The 22,425-nt window shown below is 40.3% G+C and overlaps 1 protein-coding gene across 7 annotated transcripts in view; it reads right to left on the bottom strand.

Moving 5' to 3' along the window:
- Positions 1-14,220: 14,220 nt before the first annotated feature.
- The window catches only part of BICD1 (BICD cargo adaptor 1), a 274,543-nt gene continuing 266,338 nt past the window's right edge, over positions 14,221-22,425 (bottom strand). For 6 of the 7 annotated variants that reach the window (XM_054442543.2, XM_054442562.2, XM_054442547.2 and 3 more), the window contains one exon: positions 14,221-20,323. In XM_054442543.2, coding sequence (XP_054298518.1) covers positions 20,236-20,323 — 88 coding nt within the window. In that variant the 3' untranslated portion in view covers positions 14,221-20,235. The remainder of the gene's footprint in view (positions 20,324-22,425) is intronic. The other variant, XM_054442549.2, reaches the window with a different exon arrangement.

The following is a 22,425-nucleotide window of genomic DNA, read 5'->3' as shown; positions in this document are numbered from 1 at the left end:
GTTTGTTTTGAGACAGGGTTTCGCTCTGTCACCAAGGCTGCAGTGCAGTGGTGTGATCATAGCTCACTGCAACCTCGACCTTCTGGTCTCAAGCGATTCTCCTGCCTCAGCCTCCTGAGTAGCTGGGACAACAGGGGCGCGCCACTACTGCTGGCTAATTTTTGTAGTTTTTGTAGAGATGAGGCCTCGCTGTGTTGCCCAGGCTGGTCTCTAACTGTTGGGCTCAAGCAATCCTACTGCCTTGGCCTCCCAAAGCTCTGGGTTACAGGCTTGAGTCACTGCGCCCAGCCTAGAGTCCTTTTAAATTATCAAGTCATGTTTTTGTTTTTAACACCAGCTAAATACTAACTTGAAGAAATGCTTTTTTGTTTTTAGATACCGGGTCACACCCTGATCCAAGCTGGAGTGCAGTGGCCCTATCAGCTCACTGCAGCCTCGATCTCCTGGGCTCAAGGGATCTTACTGCCTCGGCCCCACCACTAGCTGGAACTACAGGCCCATGCCACCACAATCAGCTAATTAGTAGTAGTATTTATTTATTTATTTATTTATTCATTCTTAGTGGAGATGAGGTTTTCTTATGTTGACCAGACTGGTCTCCAATCCCTGGGCTCAAACGTTCCTCCCACCTTGGCCTCCCAAAGAGCTGGGATTACAGGCGTGAGCCACAGTGCCTGACCAAAAAAATACATTTTAGATTGACTTGCTTATCTGCATTTGAAAATTCACTACTCTAATAACAAAGAGGCTGTGTCCCAAAAATCACACAGATAGGAGGCAAAAAGGCACCATTACAAGTATCCCAGCTCAAGCCAAGTTCCCCAGCCATCACTTCCATCTTGGAAGCCACCCCACCTTTCTTCACATGGTCATTCACCCAGGTACCATCTCCAGCCCCCTGAAGTGTAACAGTAATTCGATCTTTCTCAACCTTTGTGAAGGGCAGTTCAACTGTTTCAGTCTCCCTGGCTGCTACCCAAATAAACGTACTCCCAAGGAGAAGGAACTAGCCCTCTAATGTTTTATGCAGCCATTCAGACCTTTATTAAAAGGAGCTTTTGCTCTCTTAGGATTTATTCTCTTTCTGAGAGCGGCACTGTTATCTACTGTGCCATATAGTATCAAAAGTAATTTAAACAAGTAGTTTCAAATATAAATTAAAGCAGAAAGTTTTGCCTCCATATACATAAATTAACTATAAATGCAAATTTCTAACTTAGTTTATTTGCCTCAATAAAAAGATGGTGTTGAAATCAACAATACTATAGTAGCACGTTGGCTTAGAGCAACTTTTTTTTTTTTTGAGACAGAGTTTTGCTCTTGTTGCCCAGGCTGGAGTGCAATGGCGCGATCTCGGCTCACTGCAACGTCCTCCTCCCGGATTCAAGGGATCCTCCTGCCTCAGCCTCCCGAGTAGCTGGATTACAGGAACGTGCCACCACACCCAGCTAATTTTTGTATTTTTATCTACTACGATGTATTTTATCTCTACGATGGGGTTTCACCATGTTGGCCAGGCTGATCTTGAACTCCTGACCTCAGGTGACCCGCCCGCCTCGGCCTCCCAAAGTACTGGGATTATAGGCATGAGCCATCACGCCTGGCCATATAATACTTCTGTACATACCATGATAAGATCAACAGAAGGTGACACACTGAGGCTATAAGACTGTTGTGCCAATCTATAATTCTAAATTTACATCTTTCTCTAATGACATGATTGCTTTATACAAGGCTCACACATCTACTAGGCATTTGCTGTAGCCCACACAGCTCCGCATGATTAGAATTCAGCAGAGGCTGGGCACAGTGGCTCATGCCTGTAATCCCAGCACTTTGGGTAGCTGAGGCACTAGGATCGCTTGAGCCCAGGAGTTTGAGACCAGCCTGGGCAACATAGTGAAATCCTGTCTCTACAAAAAAAAAAAAAAAAAGATCATGCAATGGCATGATCTTGGCTCACTGCAGCCTCTGCCTCCCGGGTTCAAGCAATTCTCCTGCCTCAGCCTCCCAAGTAGCTGGGATTACAGGCGTGTGCCACCATGTCTGGCTAGTTTTTGTATTTTTAGTAGAAGCGGGGTTTCACCATCTTGGTCAGGCTGGTCTTGAACTCCTGACCTCGTGATCCACCCGCCTCCGCCTCCCAAAGTGCTGGGATTACAAGTGTGAGCCACTGCACCCGGCCAATTTTTTTTTTTTTTAGCCGGGCATGATGGCATGCACTTGTAGTCCCAGCTACTTGGGAGGCTGAGGTAGGAGAAACAGTTGAGCCCCAGAAGTTGAGAATGCAGAGAGCCATGATTGTGCCACTGCACTCCAGCCTGGGCAAAAAAGTGAGACTGAGACCTTGTCTCAAATAAATAAATTGAAAAAAGAAAAAAAGAATTAACAGAATACTCTGAAATTTTCCACGAAAAAGAGACAAACTGATAAAAGAGATAATCCTGAAGTGATATTATTTATGCAGTATTTCAAATAGTTTGTTTTCAAAGTAGACACAAATTGATATATGATAAACATTTTAGTGAGAATATTGGCAATCAAAAATATTTTTTAAAAAGCAAGGTATAAACATTTTCATGGTAATAGTTTTCAATTTGTTGAGAGAAAACAGTCTCCTCATTTTTGAGTCTCCAAATTGCAAATCAAAAACTTTGTTCATGAGGCTGGTCTGAATGCAGTGATGTTTAAAACAGACTGATCACAACCAGTTACAGATTTGTTTCTTCTCCACTTCCAGTGCTTTCAATAACTAGCCTAAAAAAAAAAAAAAAAAAAGGCTGGGCACAGTGGCTCATGACTGTAATCCCAATGCTTTAGGAGGCTCAGGTGGGAGGATTTCTTGAGTCCAGGAGTTCGAGACCATCCCAGGCAAGAACATTAATCCTCCTCTCTACAGCGGAAAAAAAGAAAGAAAGATTTTAACGGCATCATTTATATATATTTTTTCTTTTTTTGTCCTGGGTGAGAGGGAGGAAGTGGCTCATCATTATTTACAACAGTAAAAATCTTGAAGCAACTTAAATAGCCAATATAGGAAAGTATTTTGTTTTTTAAAAAGTATAATTTATTCATCCTATAGAATATTATGTCAACCTTAAAAATATTGTATTTGCAAACTTTTAATAACCTACAAAAATATTCACCACAAATGTTAAAAGGTGAAAAACAGGATTTAAAATTGTATATTCAGTATGATTCAAGTAAAGTCACCAAAATGTTAACAGCAGTTTTCATTGAGAGAGATTGTGGGTGAATTGTATTGCTTCCTTTCTACTTTTCCGTATCTTTCAAACTGGCTACAATAAATATATATTGCTTTATTACTAGAAAAAGAGAAGCAAACATTTGAGAAATAAATAAATGAATGGGATTGGCAGACCTGTATCTGTGGCCAATCTGAAGAAAAATAAGCTAATTTATTCCAGGTGAAATTAAAGTTTTTATCCTCAACTGAGCAGATGTCTCCCAAACTTCCTGTCTGTGAGGCAGAGATGCAAATCCTGTCCAAGGACACAGAGAACCTCTACCAGTGACAAGTGTAATGAGTAGGCTCAGCTGTTAATAGGATCTTGAACTAAAAATCTGACACTGCCTCTGCAGCCTAATTGGTATGATTATCACTTAGCCAATTATCACCCTGGGTATTTGCTGATCTAGGGGATCTTTAAGAACACAATCAGTTCTTGAATAATTTGTCCAACACCTTAGGCACAGTTTTTCCATCTGAAAATACACACTGTCACAGGCTCTCTAAGTCTGTTTTCAAACTTTATCAGATGCATTCTAGAACATATTTTAACTATATTGAATTTTACATCCTAAATTAATGGAACTGCTTTAGAAGCATGGGTTTATTTCAGTATAGGGTTGCAAGCGCCAGGAGAATGCCATTACTTCAGCTCATATTCCAGTGTTTTATGTTTGATAGTTGGTATAATTTTGCTCAGTTGCATAAAGAAATTTTTTAGATTCCACTGATGCAAAAAGAAAAAAGAACTCTTCACAAGAAATAATTGAATAGACTTTTAATAGGTAAGATTTTCACCAATTAGGTTTTATTCTCATCTTTGATTTTGTTTTGTTTTTATTTTTGGTTTTTTTTTTTGAGACGGAGTCTTGCTCTGTCGCCCAGGCCGGAGTGCAGTGGTGCGATCTCAGCTCACTGCAAGCTCCGCCTCCCGGGTTCATGCCATTCTCCTGCCTCAGCTTCCCAAGTAGCTGGGACTACAGGCGGCCACCACCACGCCCGGCTAATTTTTTGTATTTTTAGTAGAGACGGGGTTTCACCATGTTAGCCAGGATGGTCTCAATCTCCTGACCTCGTGATCCGCCTGCCTTGGCCTCCCCAAGTGCTGGGATTACAGGCGTGAGCCTGTAATTTTGTTTTCTGAGACAGAATCTTACTCTGTCTGGAGTCCAGTGGCAGGATCTCAGCTGACTGCAACTTCTACCTCCCAGGTTCAAGCAGTTCTCCCTGCCTCAGCCTCCCAAGTAGCTGGGATTATAGGCACCCGCCACCATGCCTGGCTAATTTTTGTATTTTTAATAGAGGTGGGGTTTCACTATGTTGGCCAGGCTGGTCTTGAACTCTTGACCTCAAGTGATCTGCCAGCCTCGGCCTCCCAAAGTGCTGGGATTACAGGTGTGAGCCACCGCACCCGGCTGTTTGATATTTGTTAAGTACTCCTAGTACTTACCTAGGTATAGAATGTGATGATGCCCTTTCCATATTACATAAACATATTTAGTACCATGGCCTTTATTTTCTAATAAAGTAACCCAGAATTAGGACAACTATTCATGTGAATAAAGAAAAGGCTGACTTTTAAATACATACTAATTGCTGTTAATTCTACTGAAATAGCCAACTTTGAAGTTTGAATCTATATAAACCTAAGAAAAATGGTAACATTGACCAAAAAAAAAACTAATGCAAAGCTTAGCGATGTAATAATACTTTTTTTTTTTTTTTTTTTTTTTGAGACGGAGTCTCGGTCTTGTTGCCCAGGCTGGCTGGAGTGCAATAGTGCGATCTCGGCTCACTGAAACCTCCACCTCCCGGTTTCAAGCAAGTCTCCTGCCTCAGCCTCCCAAGTAGCTGGGATTACAGGCACCCACCACCACGCCCAGCTAATTTTTTTGTATTTTTAGTGGAGACAGGGTTTCACCATGTTGGCCAGGCTGGTCTCGAACTCCTGACCTCAGGTGATCCGCCCACTTCGGCCTCCCAAAGTGCCAGGATTACAGACATGAGCCACTGCGCCCGGGGAAATAATACTTCTTTTTATTTTTAATTTTTAGAGAAAGGTTTTTGCTATGTTGGCCTGGTTGGTCTTGAACTTTTAGCCTCAAGCAATCCTCCTGCCTCAGCCTCCCAAAGTGCTAGGATCACAGGCATGAGCCACTGCACCCAACCATCAATGTAATAATAGTTCTTACTTTTGTATTAGGAAGTTTATGAGAAAATATTTAAAAGTTACCCTTAATTTTATAGAAAATCTGGATGAAAGGGTCATTCAAGGAGAAGAGAGTTGGAATTAAGGACTAGAAGAAAAAATAGCCTAGTTTCTGACTATATGTTGAAAAATAACATTATGACTTATCTCAAGGATTATTTATACAGTCAATTACAAGGTCATTGGAATTCACAGTTGGCTGGATGAGGTGGCTAATGCCTGTAATCCCAACACTTTGGGAGGCCAAGGTGGGTGGATCGCCTGAAGTCAGGAGTTTGAGACCAGTCTGGCCAACAATGGTGAAACCCCGTCCCTACTAAAAACACAAAAAATTAGCCGGATGTGATGGCGTGCGCCTGTAATCCAAGCTACTTGGGAGGCTGAGGCAGGGTAATTGCTTGAACCAGGGAGGTGGAGGTTGCAGTGAGCCGAGATCACGCCACTGCACTGCATGCAGCCTGGGTGACAGAATGAGACTCTGTCTCAAAAAAAAGGAAAAAAAAAAAGTGCTGGGTGCGGTGGCTCATGCCTGTAATCTCAGCACTGTGGGAGGCCAAGGCAGGCGGATCACCTGAGGTCGTGAGTTTGAGACCAGCCTGACCAACATGCAGAAATCTTGTCTCTACTAAAAACACAAAAAATTAGCCGGGCATGGTAGTGCCCAGCTACTAGGGAGGCTGAGGCAGGACAACGGCTTGACCCGGGAAGCGGGGGTTGCAGTGAGCTGAGATCGCACCATTGCACTCCAGCCTGAGCGACAGAGCGAGACTCTATCGCCAAAAAAAAAAAAAAAAAGGAGTTACAGTTATCAATAAGGCAGTTGAGTTACATTATTTGATACAAATATTTAAAGGAGAAACCTAAGTGGACAAGTACCAAAGCTTCAAGAAGGCATGATATCTACTTGTAAAATAAATATTGGGATTTTAAAGAAACACTGTCATGAAATAAAATATATGCATATTAGCTGGGCACGATGGTGCACACCTGCAGTCTTAGCTACTTGGAAGGCTGAGGCAGGAGGACTCCTTCAGCCCAGGCGTTCAAGTCCAGCTTGGGCAACACAGCAAGACCCTGTCTCTCTCTCTTTTTTTTTTTTTTTTTTTTTTTGTGACAGAGGAGTCTTGCTCTGGCGCCCAGGCTGGAGTGCAGTGGCGTGATCCCCGCTCAATGCAACCTCCACCTCCCGGGTTCAAGCAATTCTCCTGCCTTAGCCTCCTGAGTAGCTGGGACTACAGGGGCACGCCACCACGCCCAGCTCTTTTTGTATTTTTAGTAGAGACGGGGTTTCACCATGTTGGCCAGGATGCTGTTGATCTCTTGACCTTGTGATCCACCCGCCTCAGCCTCCCAAAGTGCTAGGATTACAGGCGTGAGCCACCATGCCCAGCCGACCCTGTCTCTTAAAAAAATATATATATACATATATATGCATATTTTGTAATGGTTATGCCTATTACACAATTCTAAAATAATAGTTTTTGAAAATGCTATTACTTAATGTTAATTGTTGTTTGATATTCATTTTTATTTTTTTGAGACAGTCTCCCTCTGTCACCCAGGCTGGAGTACAGTGGTGTGATCAAAGCTCACTGTGGCATTAAATCCCTGGGGTCAAGCAGTCCTCACACCTCAGATTCTGTAGCTGGGACTATCAGCACGTACCACCATGCTTGGCTAATTTTTTAATAGAGATGAGGACTCATTATATTGCCTATGGTGGTCTCAAACTCCTGGCCTCAAATTGATCCTCCTGCCTTGGCCTCCCAAAGTGCTGGGATTATAAGCGTGAGCCACTGCACCTGGTCTGATATTTTTAGATGGACAATTAGTTCTACAAAAATTGAAAATTAAATATAGATTATTTAATATTTCTTAAAACTGAAGCAACCATGATGTGAAAAGAAAGTTTTTTCTTATTTCACCTTTGTGATGAGGCCCGACCTAATCACCCCATTTAATAATCTGTTTCACTTTCTCCCTACCCCAATCTGACACAATCTTTTTTCCCTGTTCTTTTTATTTTTACCTTACAGTTTCATAATCTAACATACTGAGCGATGACAACGTGCTAGCAGCCCTTGCTCGCTCTCGGCGCCTCCTCCGCCTCGGCGTCCGCTCTGGCCGCGCTCGAGGAGCCCCTTCAGCCTGCCACTGCGCTATGAGGGCCCTTCTCTGGGGCTGGCCGAGGCCTGAGCCGGCTCCCTCTGCCCTCGCGGAAGTGTGAAGAGAGAGGCGGTGGCAAGAGCCAGGGGTGCGCGCGGCGCTCGCAGGCTGGCGCTGGTTCCAGGTGAGCGCGGGCTCTGCAAGCCCCGCACTCGGCGCCGCCGGCTGGCGCCTGCTGGGCTTGATTGGGGGACGAGTTCCCTCTGGGCTGCCCAGGCTACCTGCCGCAAAGTCCCGCAGCCGCGAGCGCCATTGAGAGGTGAAGCTGGCTGGGCTTCTGGGTGGGGTGGGGACTTGGAGAACTTTTCTGTCTAGCTAAAGGATTGTAAATGCACCAATCAGCACTCTGTGTCTGGCTAAAGGTTTGTAAACGCACCAATCAGCACTCTGTCAAAACGGACCAATCAGCTCTCTGTAAAATGGGCCAATCAGCAGGATGTGGGTGGGGCTAAATAAGGCAATAAAAGCAGCCCCCCCCCCCCCCCCCCCCCCCCCCCCCCCCCCCACCGCCCACCGCCCACCGCCGAGCTAGCAGCGGCAATCCGCTGAGTCGGCTTCTAGGTAGTAGAGGTTTTCTTTTGCTCTCGGCAATAAATCTTACTGCTGCTCAGTGTTTGGGTCTGCTGTTGTGTTGGAGGTGTAACACTGACCGGGAAGGTCTGTAGCTTCACTCCTGAAGGTAGGGGGGCTGCAAACGCACCAGAAAGAGTAAACTCCAGACACATCTGAACATAGGAAAGAAAAAACTCCAGACCCACAGTCTGTAAGAACTGTAGTACTTACTGTGAGGGTCTGTGACTTCAAGACCAAGAACCCAACAATTCCAGACACAATACTATGATAGTTATATAATTATTATGCAAATCTTTTTTGTTTGTTTATTTGAGACAGAGTCTTCCTCTGTTGCCAAGGCTGGAGTGTAGTGGTGCGATCCCGGCTCACTGCAACCCCCGCCCCGGGTTCAAGCGATTCACTTGCTTCAGCCTCCCCGAGTAGCTGGGATTACAGGTGCACGCTACCACGCCCAGCTGCTTTTTTTTTTCTGGACCTCAGGTGATCTGCACACCTCAGGCTCCCAAAGTGCTGGGATTACAGTTGTGAGCCACTGCACCCAGCCACTAATATTATTTTTAATAACACAGTACCTAGATAATTGGAGTCCTATATATTGACATGTGTGAAATTCATTCATTCACTTATACATACGTTAATTCAGCAACTTTTTTTTTTTTTTTTTTTTTGCTGGGTTTTGCTCTGTTGCCCAGATTGGAGTGCAGTGGCACTATCTTGGCTCACTGCAACCTCCACCTCCCAGGTTCAAGCAGTTCTCCCTCTCTCAGTCTCCCAAGTAGCTGGGGATTACAACCACGGCCACCACACCTGGCTGATTTAGAGCTGGGGTTTCACCATGTTGGCCAGGCTGGTCTCAAACTCCTGACCTCAAGTGATCCACCCAGCCGGCTTTTTTTCCCCTGATGTCAGGTGATCCACCCGCCTTGGCCTCCCAAAGTGCTGGGATTACAGGCATGAGCCACTGTGCCCAGCCCAAGTAGGCATTTTTTAATCCTCATTTGAAAAACAAGACCACTTGAGCTTGAAGAGGGTAAGAACCTTTCTGAAGTGACAGAGCTAGTAAGTGCCAGGGTTAGAATTTGAACAAAATTTTATGTTTTTAAAAATAGTTCTGCTGACATAGTCTGCTATGGAACAAATACTCATCTAGATTTTGTGCTTTTTTTGTTTGTTTGTTTTGAGATGGAGTCTCGCTCTGTCGCCCAGCCTAGAGTGCAGTGGCACGATCTCGGCTAACTGCAAGCTCCACCTCTCGGGTTCACGCCATTCTCCTGCCTCAGCCTCCAGAGTAGCTGGGACTACAGGCACCCACCACCATGCCCAGCTAATTTTTTTTGTATTTATTTTTAGTAGAGAAGGGGTTTCACCGCATTAGCCAGGATAGTCTCGATCTCCTGATCTGCCCGCCTTGGCCTCCCAAAGTGCTGGGATTACAGGCGTGAGCCACCGCACCCAGCCGATTTTGTGCTTTTATTTATGGCTTCATTGTGAAATTTTTGAGAGCCCACGTTATCTTAATTTTTTTACTTTGGATAAATCATTTATTTACATGGCTGAAAACAATATGTAAGAAAGGCATTCGTGCACTGGAAGAGTCTGGCTTCCACCCTTTTATCATACCCTCTGCTCTTTTACAGATAACCATTTCTATCAGTTTCCACTGTTACTTTATCCAAAACAAGAAAAACTTAATATATATTTTTATATTCTCCTTTTTTTACATATAGGGTGGTTTACTACACATGAGCACCCATATATTCAAAATCAATGGATTTCAATGAGGTAAATAATTTCTTTTTTGATTTATTTGGAATAAAGGTTGGCATGAATCACTGATTAATCTTGGACTAATAGCTCTTTTCAGTTAGGCAAATCTTCCTGTGACATTTGACTGACATTATTAATATTTTACAGCTTCAAAGGACATCAAACTATAAAAGTATCAGTAGGGTTCTTAAATTAGTTTTACCTTAATATACACTAATTAAAATGTCTACTGTTGCTTTTTTTAAGATTTAAAGATTTTTATAATCTTAGTATGACCTGATACACATGTCAGAGTTTAGAAATTTTGAGTTGACATGTTATGGCTACATTGGAATATGGAAGTATTGCAAGATTCAACTTTAGAACTCTTTGATATATTAGCATTAAATATTTTTCCCCAGGACGTAAACACATTAATATTTTTCCTTCCAAGCACAGAAACTTAGAAATATATTTTGTTAAAAACAAAGCCCAGTTTCTTTTTTTAATAAGTTTTTGTTTTATTTTTGAGACAGTGTCTCACTCTGTCGCCCAGGCTGGAGCACAGTGGTGCAATCTCAGCTCTCTGCAACCTCTGCTTCCCGGTTTCAAGCCATTCTCTTGCCTCAGCCTCCTGAGTAGCTGGGATTACAGGCATGCACCACCAAGTCTGGCTAATTTTTGTATTTTTAGTAGAGACGGGTTTTCACCATGTTGGTCAGGCTGGTCTCAAACTCCGACCTCGTGATCCGCCTGCTTCAGCCTCCCAAAGTGCTGGGATTACAGGCGTGAGCCACAGCGCCTGGTTACCAAAGTCCAGTTTCTGAATAGCTACATTCAGTGTTGAGATCCTGAATCATTATTTCAGCATATTCTGGTGCATGGCTGGCTTCATGGCCTGTGGATCCCTGCCGTCAAACAAGGCCCTGTGCTTAGAAGGACCTCATGTTCGGCCTAATGCATTGCTGTCACTGTCTTGAAATTCTTCTTATTTTTTGATCAGGGAGCCCTGCATTTTCATTTTGCACTGGGACTAGCAAATTATATAGACAAGCCCATCTTGGGATATGAAACATACATCTATCCTACTAGTTATAGTCTTTCACCTGACTTTAGTAGTAACAGAAGCTAACTTACTGAATTATCTTTCTTTTATCTCCTACTGATATAGATAATAAGGAAAATGAGGGGTTGGGGGCGTTGGCTTACACCTGTATTCCAAGCACTTTGGGAGGCCAAGGCAGGTGGATCACCTGACATCAGGAGTTTGGGACCAGGTTGGCCAATATGGTGAAACCCCGTCTCTACTAAAAATACAAAAATTAGCTGGGCGTGGTGGCGGGCACCTGTAGTCCCAGCTACTCCAGAGGCTGAGGTAGGAGAATCGCTTGAACCTGGGAGGTGGAGGTTGCAGTGAGCTGAGATCGCCCCATTGTACTCCAGCCTGAGCAACAAGAGTGAAACTGAAAACTAAAAACTAAATAAACAAATTAATCTTTAAAAAAAAAAAAAAATGGGCAAGGCACAGTAGCTCACGTCTGTAATCCCAGCACTTTGGGAGGCCAAGGCGGGTGGATCACGAGATCAGGAGATTGAGACCATGCTGGTTAACATGGTGAAACCCCATCTCTACTAAAAATAAAAAAAAATTAGCCAGGCGTGGTGGCAGGCGCCTGTAGTCCCAGCTACTCAGGAGGCTGAGGCAGGAGAATGGCATGAATCCACGAGGCAGAGCTTGCAGTGAGCCGAGATCGCGCCACTGCACTCCAGGCTGGGTGACAGAGCGAGACTCCATCTCAAAAAAAAAGAAAAAAGAAAAAAAAGAAAACAAGGGAACAAGGTATTCTTGCTGTAACATTTCTTTACTATTTAACAAGAAGCCACTATATTTATGATTTATTTATCTTTATGTTGCTTCCTACATTCAAATTATATTATAAATTGTTTACTTTTGACCCTTGAAATATTTTTCCCAGAGATTTATCTTCCTTGACAGTTATTTTGTGGATTAATTATTCTGAGGGTCTTCTAAAGCATTTAAGTGTACTTGATTCATAAGTTGTTTAAGAAACTCAGTTGGGCATAGTAGCTCATGCCTGTGTAATCCCAGCACTTTGGGAGGCTGTGGCAGGAGGATCACTTGAGTCTAGGGCTTTAAGACCAGACTGGGCAACATAGGGAGACCTCATCTTTACAAAAAGTAAAAAATTAGCCGGGCATGATGGTGTGCACCTGTGGTCCTAGCTACTTGGGAGGCTGCAGTGGGAGGATCAGTTGAGCCTATGAGGTCAGGGCTGCAGTGAACTGTGATCTTGCCAGTGCATGCCAGCCTGGGCAACAGAGCAAGATCTTGTCACACACACACAAAAAAGAAGAACTCTTAGATTATTTCACTGTGCATACTTAGCCTCCTATTACAGTGTTAAGAGATCTAGTTTTTAGATTCACTAAGACAGAATGACAGGATTAAGCATTCACTTAATTTAAAGGCCATTTCCCCCAATTAGTTGATATTTAGTGCCGCTATAATTATATAAGTAGGTGACATTAGGTTCTGTAAACTCAATTCTGGATGTCTTATGAGAAAGCTAGATGTCAAGAAGCCAAGAAACTCACTTCTCAGGAACAACTACTCTAATTCAAAATTGACTGAGTTCCTACAATGTGCTAGTCAGCATCTGTACGACCAAAAACTAAGAAAATCCTTTCCTGGCTGGGCGAGGTGGCTCATGTCTGTAATCACACACTTTCAGAGTCTGAGATGAGAGAATTACTTGAGTCCAGGAGCTCAAGACCAGCCTAGGCAACATAGTGGGACCTCATCTGTACAAAAAAATTAAACAATTAGCCAGGCATGGTGGTACATGCCTGTGATCCCAACTACTTGGGAGGCCGAGGTGGCAGAATCATTTGAGCCCAGGGGGTTGAGGCTGCAGTGAGCCAAGATCATGCCACTGCACTCCTGCCTGGGTGGCAGAGTGAGGCCATGTTTCAAAAGAAAAAAAAGTCCGGCTGGGTGCGGTGGCTCCCGCCTGTAATCCCAGCACTTTGGGAGGCCGAGGCGGGCGGATCATGAGGTCAGGAGATGAAGACCATCTTGGCCAACATGGTGAAACCCTGTCTCTACTAAAAATACAAAAATTAGCTGGGCATGGTGGTACATGCCTGTAATCCCAGCTACTCAGGAGGCTGAGGCATGAAAATAGCTTGAACCAGGGAGTAGGAGGTTGCAGTGAGCCAAGATCATGCCACTGCACTCCAGCCTGGGAGACAGAGCAAGACTCCCTCTTTAAAACAAAAAGAAGAAGAAGAAGAAGAAAAAAAAATCCCTTCCACAAGTTCCCATCGATTCTGATATCTTTCTCATCCCCTGTGGGTTGCAATATATAGGCTGTCCAAGTTGCCTGCAAAATGTATAGATGAGAAGAGACTTTCTTGATGCGTCCAGCTGTTTTCACTTTTGAATGTGACAGACTATCAGCTTTATCATGTAAGAGAAAGTCAAGTATCAAATAGACTTATAGATCCAACCTCCAAGAAAAACAAAAGCTTTTGGAAGAGAAAAAGGAGAAATTTGTAGAAAAGTTTACATTATTATTTCTAGTGTTGTATTTATGCAACAGGTGAGCAGACAACTTTTGCCAGGATGTTGGCTGCCCGTGTTGCACAAATTTGATTAGCTATAATGAGGATTGCGTTAGACGCTTTAACTCACTAGAATGCCATGTTCTATCTGGCTCTCCCCCTCCTCCACCCTTTAAATAAAATCGAATCAAAGTGGATGGTTCCCAAAGCAGCTGATTTACTACAATATGTATTTGTAGGAGGAGCTAGAAAATTAACCTCCCTCAAGTTTTGGAACTCTGCTGTTCCAAAAAGAACAAAGAGGAATTGTCTCCCAAAATAATGCATAGAAACTTCATTCTTCTTTCATCAAAATAATGTTTCCTGTTTTAGAACAAGCATTTTCTTCATGTTGGTACATTTCTAATAGAATTCAGCCAAGTATATCCTCCTGCCAAAATAGCTTTCTAGAAAAGATTACAAGTAGAAGAGGTGATAACTGGAGGAAATGAGCAGAGTTGATACACATTACTTACCAGGAATGTATAGAATTGTTGTTAAAGCAAAGCGTTTAGTTTTTAGTTCAAATAAGTTCTCACTTTGAATAAACATATAGATCACATCTGAATTCATATAGTCTTTTCTTTTTTGTAAGTATACATCAAAATGACATACAGAAAAACTGCTCAAATTGATAAAAAGGCAGCATTAATGAAATGAACAAAAAATAACCAGTTTATTTACTGGAAAAAGTTATGCATTACACCATATTCAGTTGGTAACATAAACCAAGATATAAGAATCGATATATTGGCTTCTGGTTATTTTCTTAGCACTGGAGTGCCTTTTCCAACCATTGAGTGCATGATCAGATTACACAAATACAAGCACATATCATGTGGATTCTCCCATGAGACATTATTCACTTAGGATTGTCTACAATAAAAAAATGTTAAAGTACAAGCAATAATAAATTCATAAGAATTTTTTGAATTTAAAATAAATGCATGTGTCTTTGAGAACATTTCTTTTGAAATTCATATTTTTAAAAATAACAAAAAAGTTTCTTAAATCAGTCTTTTAGTCATGTTTTCATATGGTATTTATCAGTAGGTGGAAACACTTCACATCATTTAACCCCAAAAGGCATAATAATAAAACTGCAATTAAATGTAGGAACAGTTGAATCATTACAACAGTAATACAGTGTACAAATCAGAGTTGGCCACACAATACACATGTTAATACTGGAAAGAAATACAATATCAGAATCATGGATGGTTCATCACATAAGCATAATCATGCAAATAAAAACACTGAGTAGATTATAAAAATGTCATAAGAGATTTTCAAACAGTAATTGTTTGACTCTTATAGTCAAACCATTGAGCTTAAACATTTTGTGGGAATGATGTTAAAATGATGTATTTCCTCTAAGATTGGCTGCACAAATCATACCTATGAACCCAATGATTCATTCTGTAACTCCATTATCTATCACTGAATAATTATTTTTAAATAAAATGATATTTCCCCTTACTTTATAGTTCTCTCATCTTTGTTTTAAAATGACTTTTTAAAAAGAAAAACATATTTACACAAAGAAGCACCAGATTTACTTCTCGGTGTTTTCATTAGAGAACAATGATCGAAGAATAATTCTGAAAGAAAAAAAGTAAAAAATGTGTTCTCAACAAGTGTTCTACAGCAATTAAACTCCAATCACAGGAATAATCTGGCTCAGCAGTTTATCCAGGCTTCAGCTTAAATAGGGCAAATTTTAAATAACTCGAGAAGGGATAAAAATACGCTGAGGATTAGAGCCATGCAGTTCAATATGGAAAGGAGACTAGATATAGATAACAATCTCCTTACATTCCTAATGGACAGACGATCACAGAGAAATGAGACTTCTATAGTGTTCATCTTATGAATATGGGAAAGCTTACATGATATGAAATAATTCATGCAAACATTTTACATTGCATATTTCTATGCACTCTCGCCCTTACACTAAAGGCAGTTAATTGCTCTTCTTCTTCTTAAGTAGAATATTCTGGAAAATTCTCAATTGGGCAACATGTCTTAATACTAAATATCTCTTTCAATTACACTTTGAATAATAAGGACGAAAGACATGTCTAGATGAAATCTTTCAGGTGTAAACATAATACGATCAGGTTACAAATGCAATACATTAGGGACTATGGCAGTTATGTTGGCATATAAATAAAGATGAACTTAATTTTAGACACAACTCATCCGAGGGCATTATTACAGACAATGGAAAAGGTCACTCGGGAGCTAGATTGATCTTGTAGTTCCATAGAAGTTGATTTTAAGGTAAAAAAAGTACTTGTCAGTATCAGCACTGATCATGCTCTCTGTCATAACCTATCATAACTCCAGTTCAACAGCTTTTTGAAGAATTATGTTCCCTTTACTTGAAAACATATTCTTGTACATTTTTTGCAGCCTTAAATATAAGGGTTACTTAAAAATCACTCTAGTTTATAAACAAACAAAAAAACTGGAAGGCAACCTTTTTAAAATTGTGAACTTTACCCTATGTTTCTTTCAAATTTAGTCCTACTTCCTACCTACCATATCAATGTATTTGTGGCAGCCTGAGTTTGAACCCACCACAGTTCCTTACTGGAAATCCATCAGCTTCCCCCGATGTCTCTGAGGGACAGATTGTAACTTTTGGCTGATTGATTATGACAATTATACATTAAAATTGACACTCATCCCAGAAGAAAAGATATTTCATTTCTTCCTTTTCATGTTTTGTGATCTCCATTTGAGACATGTAGAGAACTTTAATTAATACAGAATATCAAGAAATCTCCACATTCTTAGGTTATTGGACCAGTGTTTCATGCTTGTTTCAAACAGAAGAACTTATCTGCACAAGGATATTTTCCAAAGCACAAAAAAGCAAATGTTGTAGACTGAAGATCCTTTTAAATAAAGACGAAATCTGAAATGTGTTTGCCCCCCACTGAGGGATTGCATACCTTCTATTTCTGAAGTATTCCTGAGGACATTGTTTTTTTAGATTCTGACAAGTGAAGTTTTTTAGTAAAAGTACTATATTCTGAACAATTTTAAAGATACCATGGAATATAGCTGAAAGAAAAAATAATACCAACAATCATTTTTTTTCCAACAAATATCTTGGAAAAATAAAGATTGCCATCCTATTTTCAAATATAAAATATTTTATGATTAACCAGTAAAACTTTAATGTATTTTAAAACTTAAAATAAAAGAATCAGAGGATTATGAGCTCCCAGAACTGAAATGCATTCTCCTATCTTGCCACTTAATACTTACTAGACCACCAATGATATTCAATTTTTACAAAACAAATATTCTTTATGATTATCAATTTCCACGTTAATTTCCCAGTGTTAAAAATCTCTTTCCTAGAGTTACTATACATCCTTCACACTGAAGCCTTTTTTATTCTAGACTTAGTAACAATATCTATAGCTGATATCTATCATTTGTTAAATATTCTTTTCTTGAAGACCACTATTGTACCTCCTCTTCATTAGACTAAAGTATAATTTCTAAATAGGTCTTTTCTTATTTAACAATTTTCCTTTTCCTCAAAGTTCTCCAAATTCTTTTATTAGATCCAGAATTGGATATATGAATGGGATCTAATGGATTATGTGTGGACCAGAAAGATTAAGCCAAGCTCCTTTATTTATGCCGCTCGGCACTCAGGCCAAAGACAATTTATTGCTTCTTCTTATTTTTTGATTAAGGAAAATCCTCAGGAGAAAAACATTTCTCCATACTATTCAATATTGTAATTGTGCTTACTTTTAAAAAACTACCTGTTTACTTTGCTAACTACTTTTACTAGTTAGCATTAGTCTTTGCTCACTCTGTTTGCAATAATTAGCCAGTATTTTTTAGTGTATTTCTGCTGTTTATTTTTCCTCTCTAAGTATGTCTTCAATTAGTCTTACTGGAGTTCATTCTTTTTGGTTCTCACTAGTTCTGCCCCTTTTCAATTTCCTTTTGAATTCCTGATGTCATCTTTACAGATACTGATTTTTATCAACACTACACATATTGATTCATTTTAAATGCCTATAAATAAATATAGATATGGCTCAGTGTAAACTATACTAAATGATGCCACAGTGTAAATACATGGTATTCTCTCTTACTGCTTAGGGACTATCACTTAATTTTGTGCTGAAAATGAGAAATTTATTTCCAAGTTTCTATAACTTCTTGGCAAAGATTCACTAAAATTATTTTCATAGAATTAGTATTTCAGAAAAAGACTTTCCCACTCTATGAAGATAAATAACTGAAATGAAACTAGTTTATAATAGTCGTAATAATACACTTTGTATTGGAAGAAATGTTTTGTGTGTGACCCGGCTTTTCATGGAGTCCTAGATTCAGAGTTAGGGATAAAGAATGCAAATACAACATCGCCGACTGGCAATACTGCCCCATCATCACACACAGACAATACTTCCTGCTGAACTCCCAGTCCCACCAAACAAAACCGATGAGACGATATAGGAACATGTTCTGAGGTACTTTTTAAAAAGGCATATATTTCCCTCAGGCACAAACAGTTTTTATTAAAAGTCAACTTAGCAGCTATGCCACTTCTCAGGTCCAAATACGTGGTGCTTGAGAAAGGGGGGAAAATAAAAAACACAAAGTGAGGGCAAGGGTAAGCTTTCTTTCATTGAACTCTGATAAAATCCACAGTCTCACTAATACCGGTACTAGGCAGATACAATGCCAGTGAAATGAAGACAATGTTTAGGAACAGCAAGGCCATGCAGGTAGAAAAGAGCGGAAGGTTAGGCTGCTATGGTTGGGAACTTCATGTCGAATCGTTTTGTTTCTGTTTCTGTACTTTAACCTGAACCCCTATTTTGGTGAAGATTTCAACTCTTTACTCCACGTTGCATAATAAATGACACTGTGGAAAATAGCACTCATATAAAGAACATAAAACGTCCTGGTTGCTTTGGTAATAGCGACCACTACTTAATAGGCGTATGACTAACGAAAGCTCCTGCAATGTGCTTTACGACTTACCATTTGGTCTCTGATGGACCACTCCATTTCTGTGCCACCCATGTTCGCTTAATAAGCTGAGTGGCTCCTGGATCTCCTTTCTCAGTGCCCTACACTGGTAACTGTCCTTTGTGTTAACAGTGAGGGTCATTTTTGTTTTGAAGAGAAGTTACAGATGTCTTTATATGAAAAGGTCAAACCCTTATGGTTTTAAATAAGTTAAGGCTACCTGACAAAGACAAGGAATCAGGGCTAGGAGCAATTCTGTGGGCAGCACTTGATGGTTAAGGAGCCCAAGAGTGTTAGACCTTTCAGCTCAGTTAGCTGTTTTCCTTGTTTGTCAGATTATGTGCAAAATAAATTTTGCCATGAAAATCCACTGCCTTAAATCAAGTCATAAAAGTTACCCAGCAGAATCTGTAAATTAACCAGGAACATGTATTATCTCAAGATAATAGAATGTTTGTAGGCACCTGAGTGTTTGTCAAAAGTAGACAATGAGCTAAGGTTTATTATCTATTGTTTTTTTGGCAAGGAATATTCGTTATGAAAAAACCTAACAACAACAAAACATACAATTTTAATCAAACTTTGAACACTCTCTGGGTAAATTAATTAATTAAAGGCTATCTTACATCTATGTATGTATATATTTTCCCATTTGTACTTGATACCTTTTATCAGGAAAGACTCAGTAGGACCCTGATTTTGGGAGAAGTAAAAAAAATTCTGGTCATTAAATAAACACACCATTTTTTTCCCTTCAAGTTATTGAGCCTTCTTTAACATTATCACACACATACACACATACAAAGGAGCAGCACCAGTACATCTACTCAACTGCAATGAAGAAATAAAATTAAAGATGCCATCAAAACTTGAATAAGTCAATAAATCATAACTTAGTCTCTTTCTTAGATTTACTTAGTAATGTCCAGTGAAGAACTCTAGTTAAAAATACAAAAACACAACCCAGCAGTTAATGAGCTACTGATTAGAAAATAAGTGCATAAACAATACCAGCGTAGCAGCAAAATACAGTTATTGTTAACATTCTGATGCACCTCATTTATCATTTTGTGCAAGAAAAATGACCACAGTCTGGCCAATTCCAGATTTCAAACTAAATTCAAACTCATACTTAATTGAGCAAATTATGCTTATTTGAAAATAAATGAATTAAATTCACCTCAGAGAAATTATTTGTATAGACATAAATCATGTAGCAAATAAAGTACAAAATAAATATCAATGACAAAAATATTGGAATCAACTTCCCTAGCTGAATTTGGAGTGTGAGGAAAGATGATACTACAATATACGTATTTTACATGTCTTAGGTCTCTCTTATGCTATCGAGGTAAAGCCAGCCATCTGAGACACGTTTCCTGTTTCTTTTTTCTTTTTTTTAAATTTAAATGAACTGTAGCCATTTGATGGCAGAAGTTTATCTGTGACTCAGAGAAACCACAAAATGTTTTATCACATAAGGGTCTGTGCTTCGTATTCTTCTCAACTTTCTCTCGTCTTCCAAAACGATGGACATTAATCCAATTGTACATCTAACAACCGAGAAGAAAACACCCGCTGGATCTTGGGCAGTATCCTGTGTGTGGCTACAAAACTTCCACCCCAGATGTTCGTCCACAGGAGATGAAGACTAGGGGTGAGGAGGCTTGGAGAGACAGTGGAGAGGGGCGCACTGGGAGCTGGAATGTGGCTGCTCCTCGGGGAGAGCTGTGTCAGGACTGGAAAGGAGAAACAAGCACATCAGCAAGAAACACATTTCAAAGGGCCAGGCACAGTGGTAGGGGTTAGACGAGATATTTTTGCATACATTTTGAGAACATGAACAGAAATCTGCACAGTAAATGGTTTCCATCTAAAGCATGCCAAGATAATGGTAGCTTTTCAAAACAAGGCATAAGAAAGAAAAATGAAATGTATTAAGGAAATGATATATGAACTCTTCCCTCAAAGTCACTCTTTTCTTGTTTTCCCTATTTTCTTGCCCCCAGCATTTTACAGAAGTTCTTCTCAATTTTTGCACGGTCTTGTTTTCCTAGGTCTCTGCGTTAGCTGTAAGATTTCATGAGATCAGTTCTTTTCAAACTTTAATATGCATTCAAATTACCTGGGGAGCTCAGTATAAAGGGCAGATTCGGATTCATTAGGTGTGGGGTGGGATCTGAGATTCTACATTTTTAATGAGCTCCCAGTGATGCTGATGGTACTGACAGGTTGACCAAGGCTTTGGAGTTTAGAGGATTCTATAGTTATCTGGTAGATCCAGATTCACTAGGATAAAGAATTTGCCTGTGGAAGTCTAATTTGCTCTAAGATTTCCCCCTACCTGCTTGGGCTTGGAGGTATAAGGAAGAATTTTATATTTCACCTCCCCCTTTTCTTTTTTTTTTAGATGGAGTCTCGTTGTTTTGCCCAGGCTGCTGTGCAGTGGCTCCAACTCAGCTCACTGCAGCCTCCGCCTCCCGAGTTGAAGCGATTCTTCTGCCTCAGCCTCCCGAGCAGCTGGGATTACATGCATGCACTACCATGCCCTGTCAATTTTTCTATTTTTAGTAGCGATGGGGTTTTGCCATGTTAGCCAGGCTGGTCTCGAACTCCTGATCTCAGGTGATCCACCTGCCTCGGCCTCCCCAAGTGTTGGGATTACAGGCGTGAGCCACCGAGCCCAGCCTAACATTTCCCATTTGTTAAGTGTATAATGTACCTTTCCAAATGATCGCCTATGATAGCCTCTAGTTTAAATGAACCTGTGCTCAGGCCTATCAGGGTCTGGATGAATAATCTTGAAGAATAAAGAAGCAAAATCATTGAGTTTCCTAGGGTAAAATGACAAAACACATTTGGGTTTGGGCCTTTTAAAATTTGACTAGCAGCCAGGCGTGGTGGCTCACACCTGTAGTCCCAGCACTTTGGGAGGCCGAGGCAGGAGGATTATGAGGTCAAGAGATTGAGATCATCCTGGCCAACATGGCGAAACCCCGTCTCTACTAAAAATACAAAAAAAAAATTAGCTGGGTATGGTGGCATGCGCCTGTAGTCCCAGCTATTCAGGAGGCTGAGGCAGGAGAATCACTTGAACATGAGAGAGGCAGAAGTTGCAGCGAGCCAAGATGGCGCCACTGTACTCCAGCTTGGCGACAGGGCGACACTCCGTCTCAAAAAAAAAAAAAAAAGTGACTAGCAGTGGGGGAATCACAACATGGAGATTTTTTTTTTAATTAGAAAAGAATATTTTTCTAAAACTCTGTTATATTCCCTTAAACTATGAAAGTCAGTACTATATAATTCATTTCTACCAGAAGTGATGTTTGAGAGAACAATTCAAGGCTCATTATTACTACTAATTTAAGCATAGCTTTTTAAAGCTAATTAAAATTAGCTTTAAATTTAATGGAGTTTAAAATTTAATGGAGTCATTAAAATTAGTATTAAACAAATAATTTTTATCTTTGGTACTGAAATTATCCTTTATCTATATCTCTTGTATTTTAATACAAAATCATAATTATGGAAAATATCTGATTGGCTTGAGGTTATTCTTTCTTCCCAAACTCTTTGAAGTGCTGTAAATTTAGTTTAAAAGAAGATTTGCTGTTCTGTACTGGTTAAGACAAGCAGTGATAAAAATTATTTTTCCTGCCTATTTTTAAAATGTGGTATGTAAACATGGGAGAACTGGAGCTTCAACAAAAAGCCTAAGAAAATAGTGCATAGTTTCATGTGTAAATTTTTTTGATATGGAGTCTCACTGTTCCCCAGGCAGGAGTGCAGTGGCACGATCTCGGCTCACTGCAACCTCCGCCTCCTGGGTTCAAGCAATTCT

Source organism: Pongo pygmaeus, chromosome 10 (assembly GCF_028885625.2).
Source record: "Pongo pygmaeus isolate AG05252 chromosome 10, NHGRI_mPonPyg2-v2.0_pri, whole genome shotgun sequence".
Taxonomy (NCBI): domain Eukaryota; kingdom Metazoa; phylum Chordata; class Mammalia; order Primates; family Hominidae; genus Pongo; species Pongo pygmaeus.
This window is presented reverse-complemented; position numbering and strand designations above follow the sequence as displayed.